Raw genomic sequence first — 20,916 nt, 5'->3', positions numbered from 1 at the left:
CTCAACAGTGTGAAGGCTCTCAGTTAAACACTGTACTTTTCTCAATGTGCTGTAATCCTCCATACAGAGATATGCAACACTATGGTCTCAGAGATATAAGAAGAAACATATGTCTTATTAAATACATTTAAAGAACAGAGTTTTAACTGTATGCATATGTCAGTACATACTGGGAAATGTGTTAGTAGTACCTCAAAAAAGCAACATGAGGAATAATATATGTCTTTTACCTTGCATAATTATTGATAATAATCCATTTATGGAATCTGTTATCTGACATGCCTGGCACCCCGGGTTTTCTGGAAAAGGGTCCTCTAAGTAATCTGGAGCACCATGCCTGAAGACTACAAACAAAATTTAAATGATAAAACATGATTAAACCCAAAAGGATTGTTTTGCCCCAATCACAATGAATTTATGCAGGTTAGTTACCATCAAGTACAAGCTACTGTTGTGACGCAGTGACGCTATGCAGTTATACTTACATCAACATGGAAGTAAGTTTGTCGTCTCCGTGTTCCAGTCTCCAGTGTTGGATTCTTGCCAAAGTACTTCTGATCTTGACTTTAGTTCTCCTCCAAAGTTCCCCAGCTCATTTGGACAGATTTTCAAGGCTTCACCCAGCACGCTCTGGCACTGGAAATTCTAATTCCCTGTTGGCTCTGTCTCCCAGAGGGTGCTCCCTAGCAACAGACCTACACTCCCTCCTCCTGCTCCTAAGTGAGTTAAAAGTTACTCAATGCTGTATTATTTTGTGCCTGGACTTAAATGTTGTCCGACATATATTCTAAGCATTGGATAACCCTTTCAAGCTGAAACAAAGCGTACTTTTCCTTATTAAAGATTGTGATTAACTGTTTGCCAGCCCTTCCCAGCTTAATCAAGACAGTGGAGTTAACCCTTGTCAGCTGGGCTCTGCTTAAGTTTTCTTGCCAAGCATCGATACCCTGCTAAAGACTTTGCTGATTAACTCCTTCTTACCTATGTTACTTGGCTTATATTGCATGATTCTGGATTGACTGTATGCTAATCTACCTAGTGGGGGACTTGTACCAGTAACTGGCTCCTAATTCTAGGACGGAATTCGTACCTAAATTGCAACCCTCCAGGATTACTTATCTCAGTGAGACTTATCTTTTCTGCCTAGCTGTGAGGAGTTACACCATCGATTCCCCTAAGGAGGGTCACCCTGCGCAGAGTCCATTCCCTCGAGTACCTGAAGGAAGAGGTCATCATTAAGACCATTAAGATACTTTCCTGGAAGCTCCTGACAGTCTTCTTTCAGCGTGTGGAACAGCCTTTCCCCAACAAATCTTCCTCTACGAGTACCTGAGGATCAAAGACTCTTTCAGTCCCCAGGTATATACGATTCTTGCTGCTTAAATACAGGGTTCACCGCAGTATTATATTAAAATCCTAACACCTATGTCTTATTTTATATTCAGCTGCAGAAAGGACCTTTTATATTCATAGAGGTTAAGTTAAGAAACACAGTTTTTAATGAGATCATGCTTGTAGAACAGTAAATAATGTCAAGGAAGGGTTGGATGCCCTCATAGAAAATCACAAAACACAAAGTAAAAATAAATACATAATTGAGTTTTTAATATAACTTTTTTTAATATATACTGCACTCAACGGGACTACCTGTGAAAAAAATCAAGATTTGTTGAAAAAAAATCAGACGTATCGAACACCAAGGGGCAGATTTATATATGGCCGAATATTGAGGGTTAATTAACCCTCGATATTCGACTGCCGAAGGTGAATCCTTCGACTTTGAATATCGAAGTCGAAGGATTTACCGCAATTAGTTTGATCGAACAAAAAATCGTTTCGATCAAACGATTAAATCCTTATAAACGAACGATTTGAAGGATTTTAATCAATCGATTGAACGATTTTTCTACGACCAAAAAAACCTTAGAAAGCCTATGGGGACCTTCCCCATAGGCTAACATTGAGGTTCGGTAGGTTTTAGGTGGCGAAGTAGGGGGTCGAAGTTTTTTTTTAAAGAGACAGTACATCGACTATCGAATGGTCGAATATTCGAACGATTTTTAGTTCGAAACGTTCGATTCAAAGTCGTAGTCGAAGGTCGAAGTAGCCAATTCGATGGTCGAAGTAGCCAAAAAAAACATTAGAAATTCGAAGTTTTTTTTATTCTATTCCTTCACTCAAGCAAAGTAAATGTGCGTCCAACTGTGTGCTCTTTTTTTCAATTAATCTTGATTTTTTCACAAGTATTCCCATTGAGTGCGGTACTATGTCACTTTATTTATCTTATTTACCAGCACCCAGGCAAGTTACTAAACAAGTTTAGGGTGTGCTCCTCCATGTATTTATATATATATATATATATATATATATATATATATATATATATATATATATATATATATATATATATATATATAATAACTAGCAGGTATTTTATGTCCAGCACCATGGACAGCAGTCTCTGTATCAACATTCTTGCAGTTATGCACCAGCTTTCTTTGAAGGTTTCTTTTCATTTTGTTACCAAGAACAACCAATCAGACATTTGCTTACAAACAGCAGACTGGTACATGCTACCTGCTGATTGGTTGCTATGGGCTAGTGGAACTGGAGCAAACAACATGAAATATCAAATTATTATGAAGTTATTATGAAATCAGTTACTTTATCAGAAATAAAATATGGGAATAGCAAGGTTTTAAACTGCCTGAAAAATTGTTTGTGCTAGCAGTTTACCTTGTTTCTGTGTCTCTTAACATGAGCCTCTTAAATTGTATATTTCATTCTATTACTATGTGTATACTGTTATTGCAGTGTTGTCCCCCTATTTATTCTATCACCCTATTGTACAAATAAAAAGGACTATGTTGTCAGTAGTGCAATATAAATACGAATAAATATGCATACATATATATTCCACTTTTTAAAGTTATATTTCTTTCTTAAATGCCTTTGAGCAAGTGAAAATGTATGTTATCTTTTAAGAAATGATTTGAACACTTAGAGTTTCTAGACATTCTTTTTTTTTTCCAATCTCTGACATAGCTTGCTTGATTGAAAGCAGAATGACATCCTTTGTAAAACCAGTCTCTAATTATTAGCAGCATCCATCTGTCTGTGCTAATATTCCACCATTTTTCATGGTTTGCCCATTGTCTCCCTATGGTGTTTGAAGGTAGAGTGTCTGCTTTCTCGTTCCTTTGAAAAAGATGATGAAAATACATTTCAGTGTCTGCTAGTATTTCTTTTTCTTGTCCTTTAACCTTTTTGGGTGAAAAGAGGTCTTCATGTCTGGCACCCAAGGGGGTGATCCAGTTGTCACTGTTTTTCTCTGTCTTAGTGTGTACTGTAGTGTATATTAGTTAGGTTAGGGAAATGTTTTAAGTTAATGGACATTATTCATTACATGCCATATCAATATTGTAAAAAAATATTCATATGGAGTGTTTGCTTTCTTATAAAAAAACAGATACAGAAATCTTTATAAACACATATATAAAACAAACACATCAGTAACATGCTGAATATTTCAAGTTATTTATTTGTATTACTCTTTTCAAAATCTATATCACCATTTTATTTTACAGTTGCTTACAGTTTTTCTTTTTTACAGATTCAATAAGATATATATTTCATAAGAACTTCATAATAATTTGATATGTCATGTTGTGATATGTACTGATTGTAAGCTCTAATATGTAGGACCATCTTTACCGCTTGTATTGGTAAGTATTTGAATGTAAGCTGTATGCTTGGTGTATGAATCCTTCTATTGGACAGTGCTATAGCATATGTTAGATTTTTATAAATGCTTATTATTCATAAAAAGGATATTATTGACATAATCATGATGATTTGTGTTTACCTTGTATATAAAAAGCATCATTTATTCTGCTTTTCTGCCCACATCATTCAAATCAAATGGACACGGTCTTTCATAATCTAGAGAATGGCAAGAGTCCAAAACCTAGTACTACTGTAAATAAGGCATAGACACTATGGGGCCCATTTACTTAGTTTGAGTGAAGGAATAGAAAAAAAAATACTTCGGATTTCGAATTTTTTTTTTGGCTACTTCGACCATCGAATGGGCTACTTCGACCTTCGACTACGACTTTGACTTTGAATCGAACGATTCGTACTAAAAATCGTTTGACTATTCGACCATTCGATAGTCTAAGTACTGTCTCTTTAAAAAAAAACTTCGACCCCCTAATTCCCACCTAAAACCTACCGAAGATTTTTCGTTCGATTGTTCAATCAAATGAATTGCGGTAAATCCTTCGACTTCGAAATTCGAAGTCGAAGGATTTCAATTCGGCAGTCGAATAGCGAGGGTTAATTAACCCTCGATATTTGACCATAAGTAAATTTTCCCCTATCAGTCTTATACTGTCTTATACAAATCTAAGAGGAAAGAAACATGGCAACATTTTTGTCCCAGAGTCCCAGGAGAAAGCATGTGGCACAACAAGAAAAGGAAGCGACATATGTGTTCCCAATACAGCTATAAGCAGCATCTTTACTATATTGGCTAGCACACAAACATGTATATTTCTACATTACAGCACATTCATTACAGAAGCTAGTATGAATACAAGGTTATGTGCTCTGAACTTGAACATTTACTATAGAAAAGTTTTGCTTTGTCTAGCTTTAGAAGCAGATAGTCCTTCATACTAACCCTAGGGATTTTTTCTTAATAAATGCAGCAGACATGGCATGTAATTGTGTGCTCCGCCATCATGATATGAATTATATAGTACATATTTAGATTCCTGGTGTAGCTAGTGTACACACAGCATGAAATATTAATAAACATTTTTTTACTATGCTAGATACAGTTAATTTAGTAAAGTAAATCCTAGATGCAGTAAATTTTTTTTTTTTTTTATTCTAGCTTATGTGGAAATAAAGAGTACAAAATAGATGGCAAAAATCAATCAAATCATCCAATCTTAAACAATATTTCATGCTTCAAGTTTACACCTCTTTATTGCATTTCTTTTTCCACAACAGCTAGAAAAAGTGGCATCTACCACTCTTGCAATAATGTATTGTAACACAGCTAATGCTGAGCTTCCTCCTGCTGGTTTCATATTGTGACTTTGTGGTTAATAAAATGACCTCAATCTGTATGATTTCCTTGATCTCTTTTATTTGCAAATTATGCATACAAATGTCTTTACTGTTGTACTGTTTGGTCAAGTTATGTAAGAGAACTAGATGCACGGCAGCAGAGATTACCTACCTATTACCTACCGATCCAAAAGTTAAAAAAAAGAGTGAATCAGAATTGAAGTCAAGCAGGTCCAAGTCAGGGCAGGCAGCAAAAGTTCAGATATCAGACCAAAGTTCAGAAGAAAGCACATTAAAGCAGGGGTGGTGAGCAGAGAGTGTTCTTTTAAGGGCAGAGTTTATACGGCAACTTAGGGGTAGTGATGGGCGAATTTGCGACGTTTCGCTTCGCCGGAAAATTCGTGAAACGACAAAAACTTCGCGAAACGGCGCCGGTGTCTCGTTTTTGATGCCGGCACCCATTTTTGACGCCGGCACCTGTTTTTGACGCCGAAATTTTTTTTTTCCGCGGGCGTTTCGCGAATTTATTCGCTGGCGGCGAATCGCGCAAATTCGCGCCTGGCGAATAAATTCGCCCATCACTACTTAGGGGCATATTGCATCATGTACAGCAGGAGGCAATGATCAAAGCGGTATGGAAAATGTATTGTCTAGAGCAGGCATGTTAAGAAGTGAGACCATAATTTCAAAGGGTTTGCTTTAGCAGTTCTTTGTAACTTTGCTGTGATAGAAACACAGCTATCACTATTTAAAAGGAGTATTGTTGGACTGATTGTAGAAATTAAAAATATTTATACATCTGTGACTATTTAGGCCTATTTAAAAAGCTTCACTTCACTTGCTTGAATATTTTACTTCAACATTTCTTTCCTCGCCTTGCCGTTATTTAAAAGGAACTTTGACATCTTCGTTGTGCAAAATATTATTAAAATAAGTTTTTCACCTAAAATCCCATGATTTCATACAGGTTGTTGAAATGCTGCTGAAATAGTGGTATTCCGGTGACATTCATACTTCAACAAATGCATCAGCAACTCTCCAGGAATGTTTTGAAGCTTTGCAACACTGATGGAAACGGTTGCATTACAGTAGTAACAATATAGTTCTATACATTTTATAAATTGGGCCCTATATCTACCTTTCTGCTAGCACATAAATCAGTGGGGCACTGGAACTCACCAGGTTCCAGGTTGAGGTAGGCTGTCACCAAGGGGTTAAATTGCAGCTACTTGATATATCTAAACTTACCGCAGAATGATGTGTTTTACCACCTAATTTTATGAAAGGTCTAAACATCCTACATGGCCATAAAGTCAAGGCCAATTGTATAGCATCCATTTGTTTTCCCCATTTTGTTTTCCATTTGGGAAAGATCTGATGTTATGACCCTGCCTTATACAATGTGACAAGATTTGTTGGCTAAGAAGGAACACAGTAAATTCCTGTATAATAAAGTTGGAAAGGAGACCACAGGGCTTGTTTTCTTTACCTAAATAAACAAACAGGCCAAATGTTAAGGAACATTATCATAAAAGCATAGTACTTTACTCCGTAAAATCATTGTAGTGCAGTTTTTTTTAAATTCATTCCATTTCAGACTGTATAGCTTTGAAAATAATGATAATTACATTTATATAGACAGCATTAGATATACCCAAATAATGATAACTGTGTTGCTATAATATTTTTTGTTTTAATTGTTTTTTTCTAAATAGAACAAGTCATTTTGTTTAATGGCTAGGGACTGGCCTGCAAGGAAGACCCAGAGATTGCTGGAATCCAGGAGGAGCTCTGTTTTGGCACGTCAGTCAAAAGAGTGTGCCTACAAAAATAACCTCAGCAATGGCCATCTTGAATAGCTGTGCTCAACCAGAAGGAGAGACATGGAGCTACAACCATTACTAGAGGGATGGAACAGCCACCAGCAAAGCTGTATCACACCCAGAAAGTGAGTTAATCAAATTATCAGTGAGGTGACAGATGAGGTTTCCCACACAGTGAGGACAACATTGGAAGCACATTGGTAAAATTGGTACAGGCTGAAACTAGTGTCTTAGCAAAAAACAGTTACATGGGAGTGTTTTTTTTCTTCTATGGCAGGTACTTGAGGTAGGTTGCACCATTTGTGAATTAATAAAAACCCACAGGATTTGTAACAATTGCATTGGACTTCCCTAATGCATTCAACTGACCTATGAATGTGGACTGAAGTTTTCCTTTTCCTCAGCTGAAGGTATTGTGGGAATTGTATCTTCAAGAAGGACTGTAATAGGATTGTAATAGAGAGTTTGCTCTATTCTGTTTAGCCAGATGGGTCATTTTGTTCCTCATTTTAGGTTACATGGAGATGACTGCGGAAATTTCCGCCTTGACAAAAAACAATTGTTGCGCGTCAAAATTGGCTTGCGCATAAAAATTGATGCATGTCAAAATTATTCGGACGCCCATTGACTTTAATGCATGTGGACAAAATATTCGCGCTTTAAAAATTGTCACTCACCTCAAAAAATTTTCTGTGTCAAAATTATTTTGACGCCGATTGATGTCAATGTGTTTCGCAAATTTTCGTCGTTTCGCAAATTTTTCCGTCGTTTTGCAAATTATTCACAAAGCTAAACAGGACAGATTCGCCCATCATTGATCACAGCCAACAAAACCCTTCTTTTTGAGGCACTGTCTCATATGATCCACCTGGTAGAATGCAGTTCAGTAACAATGCCGCAGGGCAAGTTGCAGTTTTGACTTCCTTATGCAACATCACATGTTTTAGCAAACAGCAAAGATAAGCAGTGCAAAGTGCCAAAATAAATGAAAAAATTAAGTCACCACACCAAGGGACATATGTATAATGCTGTGTCAGGATAATCTACCAAACATCGCCATGATTTGCAGTGTAAAAAACAGTGTAAAATGTGTATGCGTTTGTTCTTATGTGACTTCCAGCACATATTAAAATTGTGTTGGGCCAAAGGTAGATGCCTGCAGATGACAGCTCCCCCACCTCCTGTGCCCCCATCTCGTTCTTGCACACAAACCCATGCAGTTGGTGAGTCTTCAGGAGGAGGGTCCGCATGCAGAAAGATCATTAAGGGGAACTGAAAATATTTTTTGCATAGGGGTCCTGGAAAAGGTTCCTTGACTTTTGGGAAGCCATAGCCTATTTGTCAAACAGAAGTGTAAATATTTATATTAAAGTCAACATATTTTATGGGTTTCCATACTCTTTTATCTCCTTATAATGTTAAAGACACATAACAACAGAATGAAAACCATGCCGGCAGCTCCTTACCATAACTCCATTGCAAAGCAGATCCAAAGCTTATCTTGTTGATGCTGGCTAATTGGTACAAGCTATACATACATATGTTTACAGCTATACATGCTTTGAAAGAAACCCACATCATAGTAAATCCAAAGACATTTATATGTTTTGGAGCATATATAGCAAACAAGTCAGACAAAATCAGACAATATTAAATAAGTGGACTGGCGCTCAGAGACAGCCTGAGGGTAGACAAAAAGGAGAGATTGACTCTGATTGTTGCATCCGAAGGTGAACGGATATTGGGCACCGGCAGATGAAGTGGACTGCAGGATCCTAGATCTTTTTTTCTTCTATTTCTATACTATTGATAATGTCCTAACTAGTGATGAGTGAACCTGTCCCCTTTATATTTGCTGAAAAATTAGTGCAACAGCAATCATTTTCGGAAAAAAAGGCAATGGATGATTTTTTGCTGTAACTTTTTCTGCATAAAATACATTGGTGTCAAGGGGTGTTTGTTTGCAGTGACTTTTTCCATACAAAATATGTTGAAGTCAATGGATGTTTTTTTGCATCAACTTTATTTCTTCAAAATACATTCGGGTCAACAATTTTTGGAAATAAATTTGCAGTTTCACAAAATATTTGCCAATGGTGCAATGCACAATCTATGCCTGGCAAAAACATTAAATTACCGCTAGTCCTAGCACATCTCTACAACAGCGGTTACAGGAACTGCACATGTGCATTTCCATTCAGGGCCCATAAGCCAGTTTTAAGGGCAGCTTCTTCCAAACACATTTACAACTGGAATATCAACATTTAGGGGCCAATTCATTAACTTTGAATGAAGGAATAGAAGAAAAAATACTTCGAATTTCGAAGTGTTTTTTTGGCTACTTCGACCATCGAATGGGCTACTTCAACCTTTGACTACGACTTCGACTTCGAATCGAAGGATTCGAACTAAAAATCGTTCGACCATTCGATAGTCGAAGTACTGTCTCTTTAAGAAAAAACTTCGACCCCCTAGTTCGCCACCTAAAAGCTAAATAGGCTTGGCTAAGTTTTTTTGGTCGAAGGATAATCCTTCGATCGTTGGATTAAAATCCTTTGAATCGTTCGATATTCGAAGTTGAAGGATTTTCATTCCCAGCCGAATATCGAGGGTTAATTAACCCTCGATATTCGACCCTTGATGAATATGTCCCTTAATGTATCAACATATTTCTACATGGTATTTAAGGCCACATTGTTATGTGCCAGAAGAAGTGCTCACAAGGAACTCAAGCTCTGGGGACAAATTCAGTGAGATTTTTTTTTGGTCACAGGAGTGCTGTTAATCTCGCTTTCAAAGCAATGACTACCCAAATTCAAAGGAAAGAGTGCCAGACAATCACAGTATATTTAAACTGGAAGCAATATTTGAATCAATAGCATAAAAGTAAGCTATAATGAGGGTATTGTAAAACATATTGGAAAACAGACATTTTTTTACTGTTCCATCACAGTCACTTTTAAACTCTGTCTGTATTTGAGATAACAGTTCTTTTAATTTTTTGCAAGGATGTATTTCTATTGCTGTAAATTACAGTATTGCCTCTGATCCTTTTAAACAGTTGGTTGTAATTGCAATGCAATTACCACAAATGCTAATCACTTAGGGGCAGCAGTTAAGTTGTTTGAAATTCAAAGCGGGTGAGGGGGTTGCATCACAATACTAGATAGCTGCATGAGATCAGGTTTCAGGTTCCCTCTCTGAAGAATGTTACGAGCCAACTTACTCTTCTGTTTTTATGGCAAGTTCAATGACTTTTCTAGTCTGAAACAATAAACTTGCAGTTGAAATGTACATTTATGACAAAAACGCAAATACAGCTCTGTGCCACAAGGAATCGGCAATCCTATTGTGGAATGAAACAGACAATGCAGTGCTGTTACTTTTAAAAGAATTAGTCAACCTTTTAAAATTCCTGTTTAAACAGAAAACCTTTAAACTCGAAGAACTATGATGAACATGCTTACAAAATGCATATGAATCTTTATCAAGCTGCATTTTATATTTGCATGTGCCACTAAGCACCTAATAGTGCAAAAGGTTCACCTTGGACCCATCTGTACCCTTCCCATGTTTTATGATTGTCCCACTAGAAATTCCACTAGATTACAATACTTGGAACTACTTCTTTGCTCCCTTTTTATACTTCCTGCTTATAGTGTCACCCTTACTTACTATCAGGACAAATGTGGAAAACTATTCAGGTCAGTTTAATGTCACCTTTAATGTGAGTCCTCTCTCTTTGGAGTTTGTGTCAAGTATATAGAATATAAACAGTTTTCTGTGTAAATGATAGCTTTGGCAAGAAATAACAAGCAGTTGCTTCTAGTGGTTCAACTCAGTATGAATGCTTCAGTAATTTTCTTGAGAGAATCAGGAATAACCAGTATGTCCTTAAAACCCAATAGATTTGTGTCATGGACAAAATGTAAAGATTCATATTAAGAAATAGTAATAGTGATGTCTGTTGACTCATGTGCCCATGTGCTTCTATAGCATCCTACAGTTACGTGTGTAGAGCATTTTGCCATATGTGTAATTATTTCTGGAAAGTTTATCCTTATGATAATTTATCCAAAATTGTATTTAGCCTTTTGCAAGTTAAAAATTACTAAGAAAAAGTGATGTAATAACAAAATCTGCAGCTAGCCACGATAAGATGGTGTCTATTGCCCACAAAAGGGAGAGTTATCAAAATCAGACAAATTTTCTCATCTTTTCTCATCTTTTAACACTTGCCCTCACATTGTCCATGTCTATTTAAATAATCTCAATTGATTTTTACGCGAGAAAATTCATATCAAGTTTCAAAAGCTTAGGGTCATATTGAATAAATGTACTAACCTATCTCAAGAATTCTCAGGTAAGTCCCTTGATAGAAACCTGCCTTTGTGTTGCTAGAATTACTAATGATTTTAATGGCACCTGGGATGCCAGTGTATTGCAGCCAACAGAGAAGCACTGAAAAACACAGTATTACCTTCCAACAGACACTGTTGGTAAGGGCAGCTCTTGGCCTCAAAATTGTGCATTTGCAGACAAAAAAAATAGATTTTGACTGAAATAGACTAGTGTAAAAAACTCTGTTTACCTATACCCTGTGGCAAGTGCAGAAGCCCCATTGCAAAATTGCAGCTTAGTGCTCATTCTCAAAGCATTTGTGGCAAGGGAATATTTACACTCTGCACTTAAAACCATCAGAACAGGCACAATGCAACCCTGCACTTAGGGGGTTATTTATCATAAGTCCGAATTTATTTCAACATTTTATATAAAAAAAACCTCTGACCAAATCCGCACAAGGTTTACGGCTTATTTATTAATACACTTTCCAGAAAATTTTGTTTGCGGGAAAAATCGTGAAAAATACAAATTTTTCAGAATTTCCTCCCGAAAACTCAGATTTTTTTCGGATTTTTGCCCGAAACTTCGGATTATTGCATGAAACCCAGGGCATATCAAAAAATCTTTGGGACTTCTCCCATTGGTTTATATGCAACCACGGCAGGTCTATTAAATAACCCCCTTACTGTATATGTGCCTCTCTTTCCATCCAAAAGGATTCACTGGCACTCAAGGCTAGTTCAAGCAGGGACAAACCCTTGCAGTGTCTGACAAAGGGGTACAACCCCGAAATGTTGCACAACTGCAAATAAATATGCAAAGGTTTGTCCCTATTTGAAATAACCTTGAGTGCCAGTGAATCCTTTAGAATTGTCTGTCTGGGAGGGTGCAGATCCCGCCATCACTGTGCACCAGGCGTTAATCTAAGAAGGCCAGGGTGTGTGAGCGGTGCCATATATTCCTCTCTTTCTGTCCCCCATGATTCTCTTTGGAGCACTGATGCCTGAGCCAAAACATGGTGGTTTGTGCCTATTTATGCGATCTGTGTGACCTGGCTATTTATGGGGGTCATATTATCATTATTTATACAGAGTCACCACATTAAAATCTAGAAGTTTTAATCATTTCATTAGGGCATGCCCAAGTGGAGCTTCACTAAAGTAGGCTCACACTAGAGCCATTTTCCACACACTAGAGCAATCAGATGTCTAGTAAACTCTTGGTATGTTTTTGAACTGTGGGAGTAAACAGGACTATTAATAGAAAACCCTTGTATTGACAATAAGAACATGTGAGTGCACTGGTTGGAATCAATCCAAGACCCCTGTAATGGTAGCAATTTATTGTGGTTTTATATATTGCAAAAGAGAGAAACATCAGTTATGTGGCCCCAACTGAGAGTTCCCTGTCAATGTTTGTGTTATGCCTTACTGATGAACGTCTTGGAATAAACACATATCATACTGTATGAGAATAACATTTTATTTGTTTAATTAAATTTTATGTTTAATTATTTGTTGCCTTTGCCCTTTACCAAACTTAAAAGCCTAAGCACATATGGATGTTGGATGTTTGGATATGTTTGCTGTGGTCTATCAAGTTTAGAATAAGGTTTGAAGAAAAAAGCACAAAAGAACACACAAAAGATGAAGGGGCACATTTACTAAGGGTCGAAGTGAATTCGAAGTGAATTTTTGAGTTCAAAAACTTTGAACTTCAAAGTAATTTTTGGGTACATCAACCATTGAATAGGTCAAAATTTAATTTGAATTGAAAAAACGTAGAATATTGGACCATTCGAAAATCTAAGTACTGTCTATTTAAAAAACTTCGACTTCGACACTTCTCCACCCTTAACCTGCCGAATTGCTATGCAAGCCTATGGGGACCTCCTAGAACCAATAGCCAGTATTTGGCTATGTTTTTAGAAGTCGAAGTTTTTTTGGAAAATAGTTTGATCGATTAAATCAGTCGAATTGTTCGATTCGCACAATTTCTACGTTCGATCGAACTATTTGAATTTGATTGAAAAACAGCTAAATTGATTTAAAAAAAATTGACAATTCGATGGTCAAATTTCAAAGTTTTACCACTTCGAAATTCAAACATTAGTAAATGTGCCCCTTAAAGTATAGTACAATTACACTTCTCTACTAAATAATAAAACATCCAGAACGACAGAAGAAAAAGACAGAGATATATATTTAGCAGCTTGGTCCTATTTCTATAGGCAATTTTGCTTGTTTTGTTTTTAAAAATGAGCTTGTGACTCACTTAGTGGTAACTGTTTCAACAGGAAGCGATACATTCTGTCCTTACCCTTACCCTGAGCCAGAGATAAATCCTCACAGTAGGAGGTGTGTCTGCATCAAAAAGAAGACAAAAAAACTCAAACTAAATGTAAAATAGTTATCTATGGATCAGATGCCTATATTTAAAAATAAATGAAATGAGAAGCAGAAAACAGAAACAATATTTTATACAAGTATATTTTAAAACTCAGTAAAGTTGTGTTTTACTAGTACAGATAATCCTTTGTTTATTATTTTAACTTAATAAAAGAAAAGATAAACATTTACCCCCATATGTAATAGAAGGTGCTAAGTTTGCCCAGGAGCAGTAACCCATAGCAACCAATAAGATGTTTGCATTTAAACAGGAGACCAGTAAGTGCTACCTGCTGATTGGTTGCTATGGGTTACTGCCCCTGGGCAAACCTAGTGCATTTTATTACATAGCCCCCAAAATGTAGTAGGATGATTGCACTATTCAACACAGTGAGAGTGAGTGTGATTATTGCTATTTATTTGCAGTAAGGAAGAATCTTCCTATGAAATATAGTGGTGCGCTAGGGCTATGTCAGTGCACACAAATCTTGTTTGACTAGTTTTATTACTAAGACCCTTGATAGCAATTTAATTAAAATATGAAATACACATACTATAAACAAAGCACACAGGATGTATCACAATCACAAATACAATAGACTACCGTAACTGTAGTGTTAAAGGTGGCCAATACAAATATCCACATAATTAGGAGGCCCATACAAGATTCATACTAAACCTATGCAATTTTTTTCTGTACTGTCAGCTGGTTAAAAGCTGCTTCAGACTCATTTTAAAAGATATAGTAAAATTGCAATCGCACAGACCATGCTGAGATGTTTATAAACTGTGTAAAAAAGCCAATTGTCTTCTCCTTCCAGTCTTCTTGAGATGAAAGCATCCTATATAAGTTAAGCATATTCAGGACCTGGGAGGAAAGAAAGGCACAGAACTCATATGAATCATCACAAAATGCAGCAACAGGGCGTGAGTAAATCTAGTGAATGACAGCTGCCATAAGCAGACATTTTGTCTCAGATAAAACAAATCTGTATTAAAGCCTTCAAATTCTAAATTGCAAAATTATATTACAAACATGGAAAAAGGAATTATTATCTTGACAAACAATCATCAAACAAAAATGTTATGCTCTGTAGAAAAATTATTTTTATTTTAACAAATGAGAACAATTCATTTTCCAACCTGGCAATATGTGTATTTCTGGAAGCTGTGAATGTTATCCAACGTGTATTACAGACTGATGCACACCAAAATAATATTACTGCAAATATTTCAGATAGTAAAAAAAATATATATTTTTTTCTTTTTCTTGTGTCTATACCACTATTTCAACTTCCACCACTTCCATCTGTTTTTATTTCTATTAACATCAATTGGGTCACTCACTTCATAGGCACATCGAGTAAGCTGATGATATGATTTAGACTAGAGGTAGGCTTTGCGGCCTAAACATCAACAACCTTCCCTCGTGAATCTTTCAAGACATTTTAAAGCTTCTTGCTTGAAATGATGTCTAACAAGAAGATACCATGGTGTTTTCTCTAAAATATAGAGGCACAAGCACCCAGAAATAAAATCTAAAGGTACAGATTGTATATGACAGAGGAAGTATAGTGCAGTTCATGATTCTTAGGATAGGATATTTTGTAAAAATGTATTTGGCTATTAAACAAGTATAATCATATACTTCTATCCTATAAGTCCTTTGCTATGCCTTAAACAGACACCAGTACAGAATAGGTTTCATATGAACATATACTCATAGTTTTGTCATGGAATGTGTTTCATCAAAATATCAAATCATCAATTTGACAAAATGTAAATAATCAACATATTCAAATGCTGAATGCATCTTTTTTTTTGTTAATATTGTTGAGTGTAGGAACATTTCCTCTGCACTGATAAATATTTTTTTATTTGTGTTTAGCTCAGGTATTTGTAAAGATATGCCAGAATATACCATACTCTGAAATGGGGTAGGTTTCATTGTTGATACACACATAGCTGTTGCAAACTAATGTTGCATAGCATGGGCTTAACTAGATGTTTTACACCCAGATGCTGGTCTGAAAACAAACTTTAATGAAAAAACCAATGAACTCTTTATCACAATGCTGAATTAAGAAGAGACTGACATATCTGAATTTACAAAAAATAATTTATCCTAGTGGTACATGCCCCCCACTCATGTACTTGCAGAAATCAAACTGCACTTCTTTTTTCTTTAACATGTTTCACAGTTTCATTGTATTGCTAAGCTCATTTACATGAAAGATCTGTTTGTTCCTTTACCCAATGTTTTTTTAAATCTGCATTACAATGTCCTAATTCCCAATCAAAGCCCCATTTTAAAATCTTTCCAGCATATGTATGAAGGCAGGAATTTAGTTAAATTGGATCAAAACAACATACATTATATAAAAAGTCCCAGAATGCAAATGCATTCCCTTTGTTGAAAAAAGAGCATATGCTTTGTTTCACAATTATCTTTTCAGTGCCTTCCTATATATTCCATTAAATTGTTTTGCAACTGCATTCATTTTCTTAAGCAATCCTTTTTGCTGTACTTGTTTTTTGCTGTAAAAACCTAAATGCTAAAAGTCTGTAACACCTTGATAATAATGACATTTTGATTGTACTTAAATGCAGGGTGGTTTTATAGATCTGATCTGACAACTAAATAATATTTCTGGAAACTCTTATTAGAATCCTTATAGTGTGCTTCTAATGTTTTGAAAAAGTCTGGAATACTGGACATAGTGATTCATTGTGATGAAAAAATAAATAATGATTAATCATCAAAACATTAATAAGTGTTCCAGTAATTAAAAGGCTCTGATAGTATATCCAGTTATTTGCAAAAATTACAATAATGTAGATTTTGTATTGATTCATTAAATCTATAAGTAAAATTAAGTAAATGCAAGTAAGATACTGGGGCTATGATAAATAAATAATACTGGAAATAAAGAATGATTCATCCTAGGAATTGGACCAATTCCAGTTTCATTTATAAAGGTGTATGATATTTGTGTATAAATAGTATAGTCCACTGCAAAAATCCCAAAGCAGACACAAAATATGCGAGAATATTTTCTGTGATAACATTATACATGTTTTGGCCACTTTCCTTGCAGTTTAAAACATAGCCAAACCCGCTGAGGCTAAAGTATTGCAATTTATATTTGAATTTTATATTGGGCCTACAGAGGACAAGGGAGGGTTTACTAACTAATCTAACTGCCAAAAATGTAGCTATGTAAATTAACAAGGGCATTACTGAACGTGTAGCACATGAACCTTACTCCTTTTGAGAACATGATAAAACTGAACCCATCAAAAGCTTTGCATTTTGAAGATGAGGAGCAGAGAGCCCAGATATTGTGATTTGAAGCTCAGATGAGATATTAGAGATGTCAATGTACCAAGTTGAATTGATTAGAAATATTTGAGTTACCTGCCAAATGTCAACAAGTACTTCAGTTATACTTTATTCTTCAAAATAAATAGGATTTTATCTTAAATATTTTATATATCTACAAGTATTGCTCAAACAAGCTGAAAAATTATAGTTTTTGATGACCAATTAATACAGCAGAATCAGAATATTGTCATTAGTTTCAGCATTGCATGACGTAAACAAACATTTGTTAGACAGCTTAAATGGGAATTCTTCAAAACAATCATTTTTAATGCTAAAGCAGTTATAACCAAAAGCTATACAGAGTTTTGTTAGAAAAACTTTTTTTCTCATAAATATTGTTCAGTTCCCGGCACTTGTATCAATAATTAAATTACAAATGATAAATATATGGCATCGTGGATAAGTATTTACAAAAGTTCTTACAAAAGGCAACTGTACTAAATGGTCACAATCTGTGTATGAACATCACATTCCCATTTCTGAAAATATGCCACACAACAGCTTTGACCCTATAAGACAAGGAATACATTCACAAGTGTAATGCTTTGAGTTAGGTTCAAGAAATAACAAGACTTTGGCACTGTTTAAGAATGTGAGAGTTTAACATTCACCACAAAGGTGAAGAGAATTTTAAGTACATTAGCTAAAGACCTCTTAATTTCTTTAAAAAAAAAAAAAAGGAGTGAAGTTGTTAAAATGAAAAGGGCATAAAATCAGAGGAAATACAAACACCAAAAAATGTGTTCAGATCCTGAGAAAAGGGCTTTGTTAGTCTGTAGCCATCTTTAGAAAATGTTGGTAAATTATTTTAACAAGATGAAGCCCTATACTGTTGCTTGTGTGGTAAATTCCATTTCCGCCTTGGTTCAACATAAAAAAAATTGGATTCTGTTTTTTTGCACATGGTCCTTTTGTTGAGCATGACTAGGCCTCTCTACATTTTGCTCAGACATACCATTCGTTAAAATTAGGTGGAAGTAGTCCTGTGTTATGAGAATTGTTGTTAGTCTGATGTGTTGCTGATGAATTTTTGGAAGGTTCCTCACTGTTGGCAGAAACCATTGCTGGTGGGGTAGCAGATTCGTACCCTGAGCTGGCAGCAGGGGAAGAATCAGACCCTTGTGATTCATGAACCTAAAAGCAGAGTATAAAATTAGATAAAACTGTTATGCAATGAAATGTTCATAATGAACGTAATTTGTAAGGCCGTAAACGCATCCTGAATTGAGTAGATAACTATAGAAGAAACACAATTGATATATGCCAATAAAGTATAAAAATATGAAATTGTTTATGATCATTAAAAATATAAATATTATAAGGCATTCTCGGGTGAAGTTTAGGTTTGTGGTGAAGGTATAGTTCACCGGTTGTGACAGAGGAATTTGAGAGTAAACAGAAACTGTGGAATTCCTCATTTTTATTTTTTATTTCATACCTATTTATATGTACAAATATTTCTTTACAACATTTAAGCATGTTAATTCAGAACAATAAAACTTACCTTCATGTGCTTTCTTAGGGAGCTGGGGTGAGTGTAGGATTTATCACACACTTTGCAGATATATGGCTTATCTGACGTGTGCACATGCATATGTTTTTTCCTGTCGCTGCTGTTTGCAAACCTTCTATCGCAGCCTTCAAACTCACACTTGAATGGCTTCTCACCTAGGGAAAATACAAAAGATATTTAATAAAACTGAAATCTGTAAGATATTTTTTCACATTTTTGTGGTACGACTATGTTCTATAATTTACTCGTCTGATTTTACTTAATGAAATTCACATTGTTGCCTGAGACTGATCTCTTTCCTAAACACTCCCATACGATATCAGCTGTTTACAGTGAAAATTTTAACAAGACAAATTTACACTTCATAAAATACAAAAACACACCCATACAAATCCTATAAAACAGGTCAAGCAATCTGCTGTCTCTTGTGTTATAACTAAATTCAATCAGCTTTAAATTTGTGGCCAGTAAATACAATGATGCAGCTTAAAGAAGTGTAAAAAAGTATAGCCTTGGATGCTTAGTAGCAAAGCAGCATCAAGTTCCAAGTTATGTATTTAAAAGGGTTAAAATAAGTGTAGTTTACATCATGAGGAAGGATTTTTTTGCATATATCAGATTCATTTTATTCTTAAGCAGTTTAATACTTTAATCAAAGAATTCCTAATAAAAATACTTTGACAAAAGTATCACTGTTTAGAAGATGTGCCAATCAAGGGTAAAAAAAGAACGGAAGCAAGTGAAAATTAGATTTAATTAGCATTTGTATGGTTTACTTTTCAGTAATCAGGGGGACTGAACTCCGAGAACACTAGTTCTTAAAAAATCTTATTTTATTCTTAGCATCTCAGAAAATGTTAAAATTCTGTTGTTATTTTTTCCCCACAGAATCTTTGCAGTATAAACATTGTTTTACTTGTATTTTTTGATAGAATGTAGCATTGAATTAAAATGCTAAGAAAAAGAATTGATAAAATGAATGGATATGTAGCTATACATTTCTCATAAATGTACTTGCAGTTTGCAAACCAAAACAATAATCTCAAATCGATAAGCCTAAACGAAAACAAAATATTTGTGGTTTCTATAATATTTTTTATTCGAGTAAAAGAAAAAATAATGCCTTACCTGTATGAGTTCTTTTGTGGATCTTGAGATTTTCTGAACGTGCAAAGATTTTCCCACATCCAGGGAAGGGGCATGGAAAGGGTTTTTCTCCGGTATGCACCCTGATATGATTCACTAGTTTATACTTTGCTTTAAAAGATTTACCTCCCCTGGGACATTCCTCCCAGTAGCATATGTGATTATTTTGTTCTGGACCCCCAACATGTTCCATTGTCATATGTGTAACCAGTTCATGCATGCTGCTAAATGTCCTGTCACAGGTTTTCTGAGGATGGTTCATTGTTGATTCCTCAAGCCATTTACACGATAACTCTTGTTTGATGGGTTGCCTCATGTATCTAAAGAAAGCCCCTTGGCCATGGTGAGCAGCTACATTCATGCTCATATTCATGTGATTATAATTATGGAATTGGGCAGCAGCATAATGATCTGTCCTCGGGCTGGGCACTGCCCTATAAGGATCTGGACGTCCGAAAATATCTCCTCTGAGTCCTAAATGCATTTGACCATTGACCACATGTCCATTGGATGATGTATGGCTGGAACTTTGCTCATGAAGTCCGGGGAAGATCAGGTGTCCTGGGGGCTCACCAATTCCTGGGGGCCCATGGTTGGCAAAAAGTCCATGTTGACTGCCTGCAGAAGATGAGTCTGCAATTCCAGAGTTACGATTTCGGAAAAGGAAATCGCGTGTTGAGTTAAAGGCTGCACCACCGTAAGATGGCACCTGCCCAGCATGATGTCCAAGTGAACTGGCATATCCAGAAGCCTGTGGGGTAAAAGCTGAGCTCTGGCTTGAAGAAAGATCATGACTTGCTGGACTGAGCTTAAAAGCCGCAGCATGAGAAGGCTCAGTGAATGGATTAAGCCCCATGCCAGCATCTCGGTTGGACATCTCATGATGGCGAGCTGTCCCAAACCCACCAACTCCCAGGGTGGGAAACTGCGGTCCTCCATCTAATAGCATTGTCATGAATGAGCTGAGCAGTACAAGCTGATCTGTGGTCAGCACTGGATACAGTTCATGTGGAATGTTCGGGGGGAAAAAGTTATCTTTTAATTCCTTTTGCTTCCGAAAATCCTGGAAACAGTTCACCCTCTCCAACTGAGTAATGTCCTTGGACTGATAAAGTCAATCACTCACTGCTCACACATAAACCAACTCAGGAGGCAGTCTGAATTGCACCAATAGAAACTCAGCTGGGGGAGTGTCAAAAGAACCCAACCCCAGGCACCCATTTGCCTATGAACTCTTGA

General features: G+C 35.9%; 1 protein-coding gene across 1 annotated transcript; it reads right to left on the bottom strand.

Annotated features, from left to right (window-relative positions):
* Nucleotides 1-17,062: 17,062 nt before the first annotated feature.
* Nucleotides 17,063-20,769, bottom strand: zic3.S (Zic family member 3 S homeolog). The gene is given in 3 exon segments (NM_001087619.1): nt 17,063-18,152; nt 18,523-18,686; nt 19,660-20,769. Coding segments are annotated over 3 exon segments (1,326 nt in total). The 5' UTR covers nt 20,633-20,769; the 3' UTR covers nt 17,063-17,963.
* Nucleotides 20,770-20,916: the final 147 nt, after the last annotated feature.

Source organism: Xenopus laevis, chromosome 8S, assembly GCF_017654675.1.
Source record: "Xenopus laevis strain J_2021 chromosome 8S, Xenopus_laevis_v10.1, whole genome shotgun sequence".
Classification (NCBI taxonomy): Eukaryota; Metazoa; Chordata; class Amphibia; order Anura; family Pipidae; genus Xenopus; species Xenopus laevis.
This window is presented reverse-complemented; position numbering and strand designations above follow the sequence as displayed.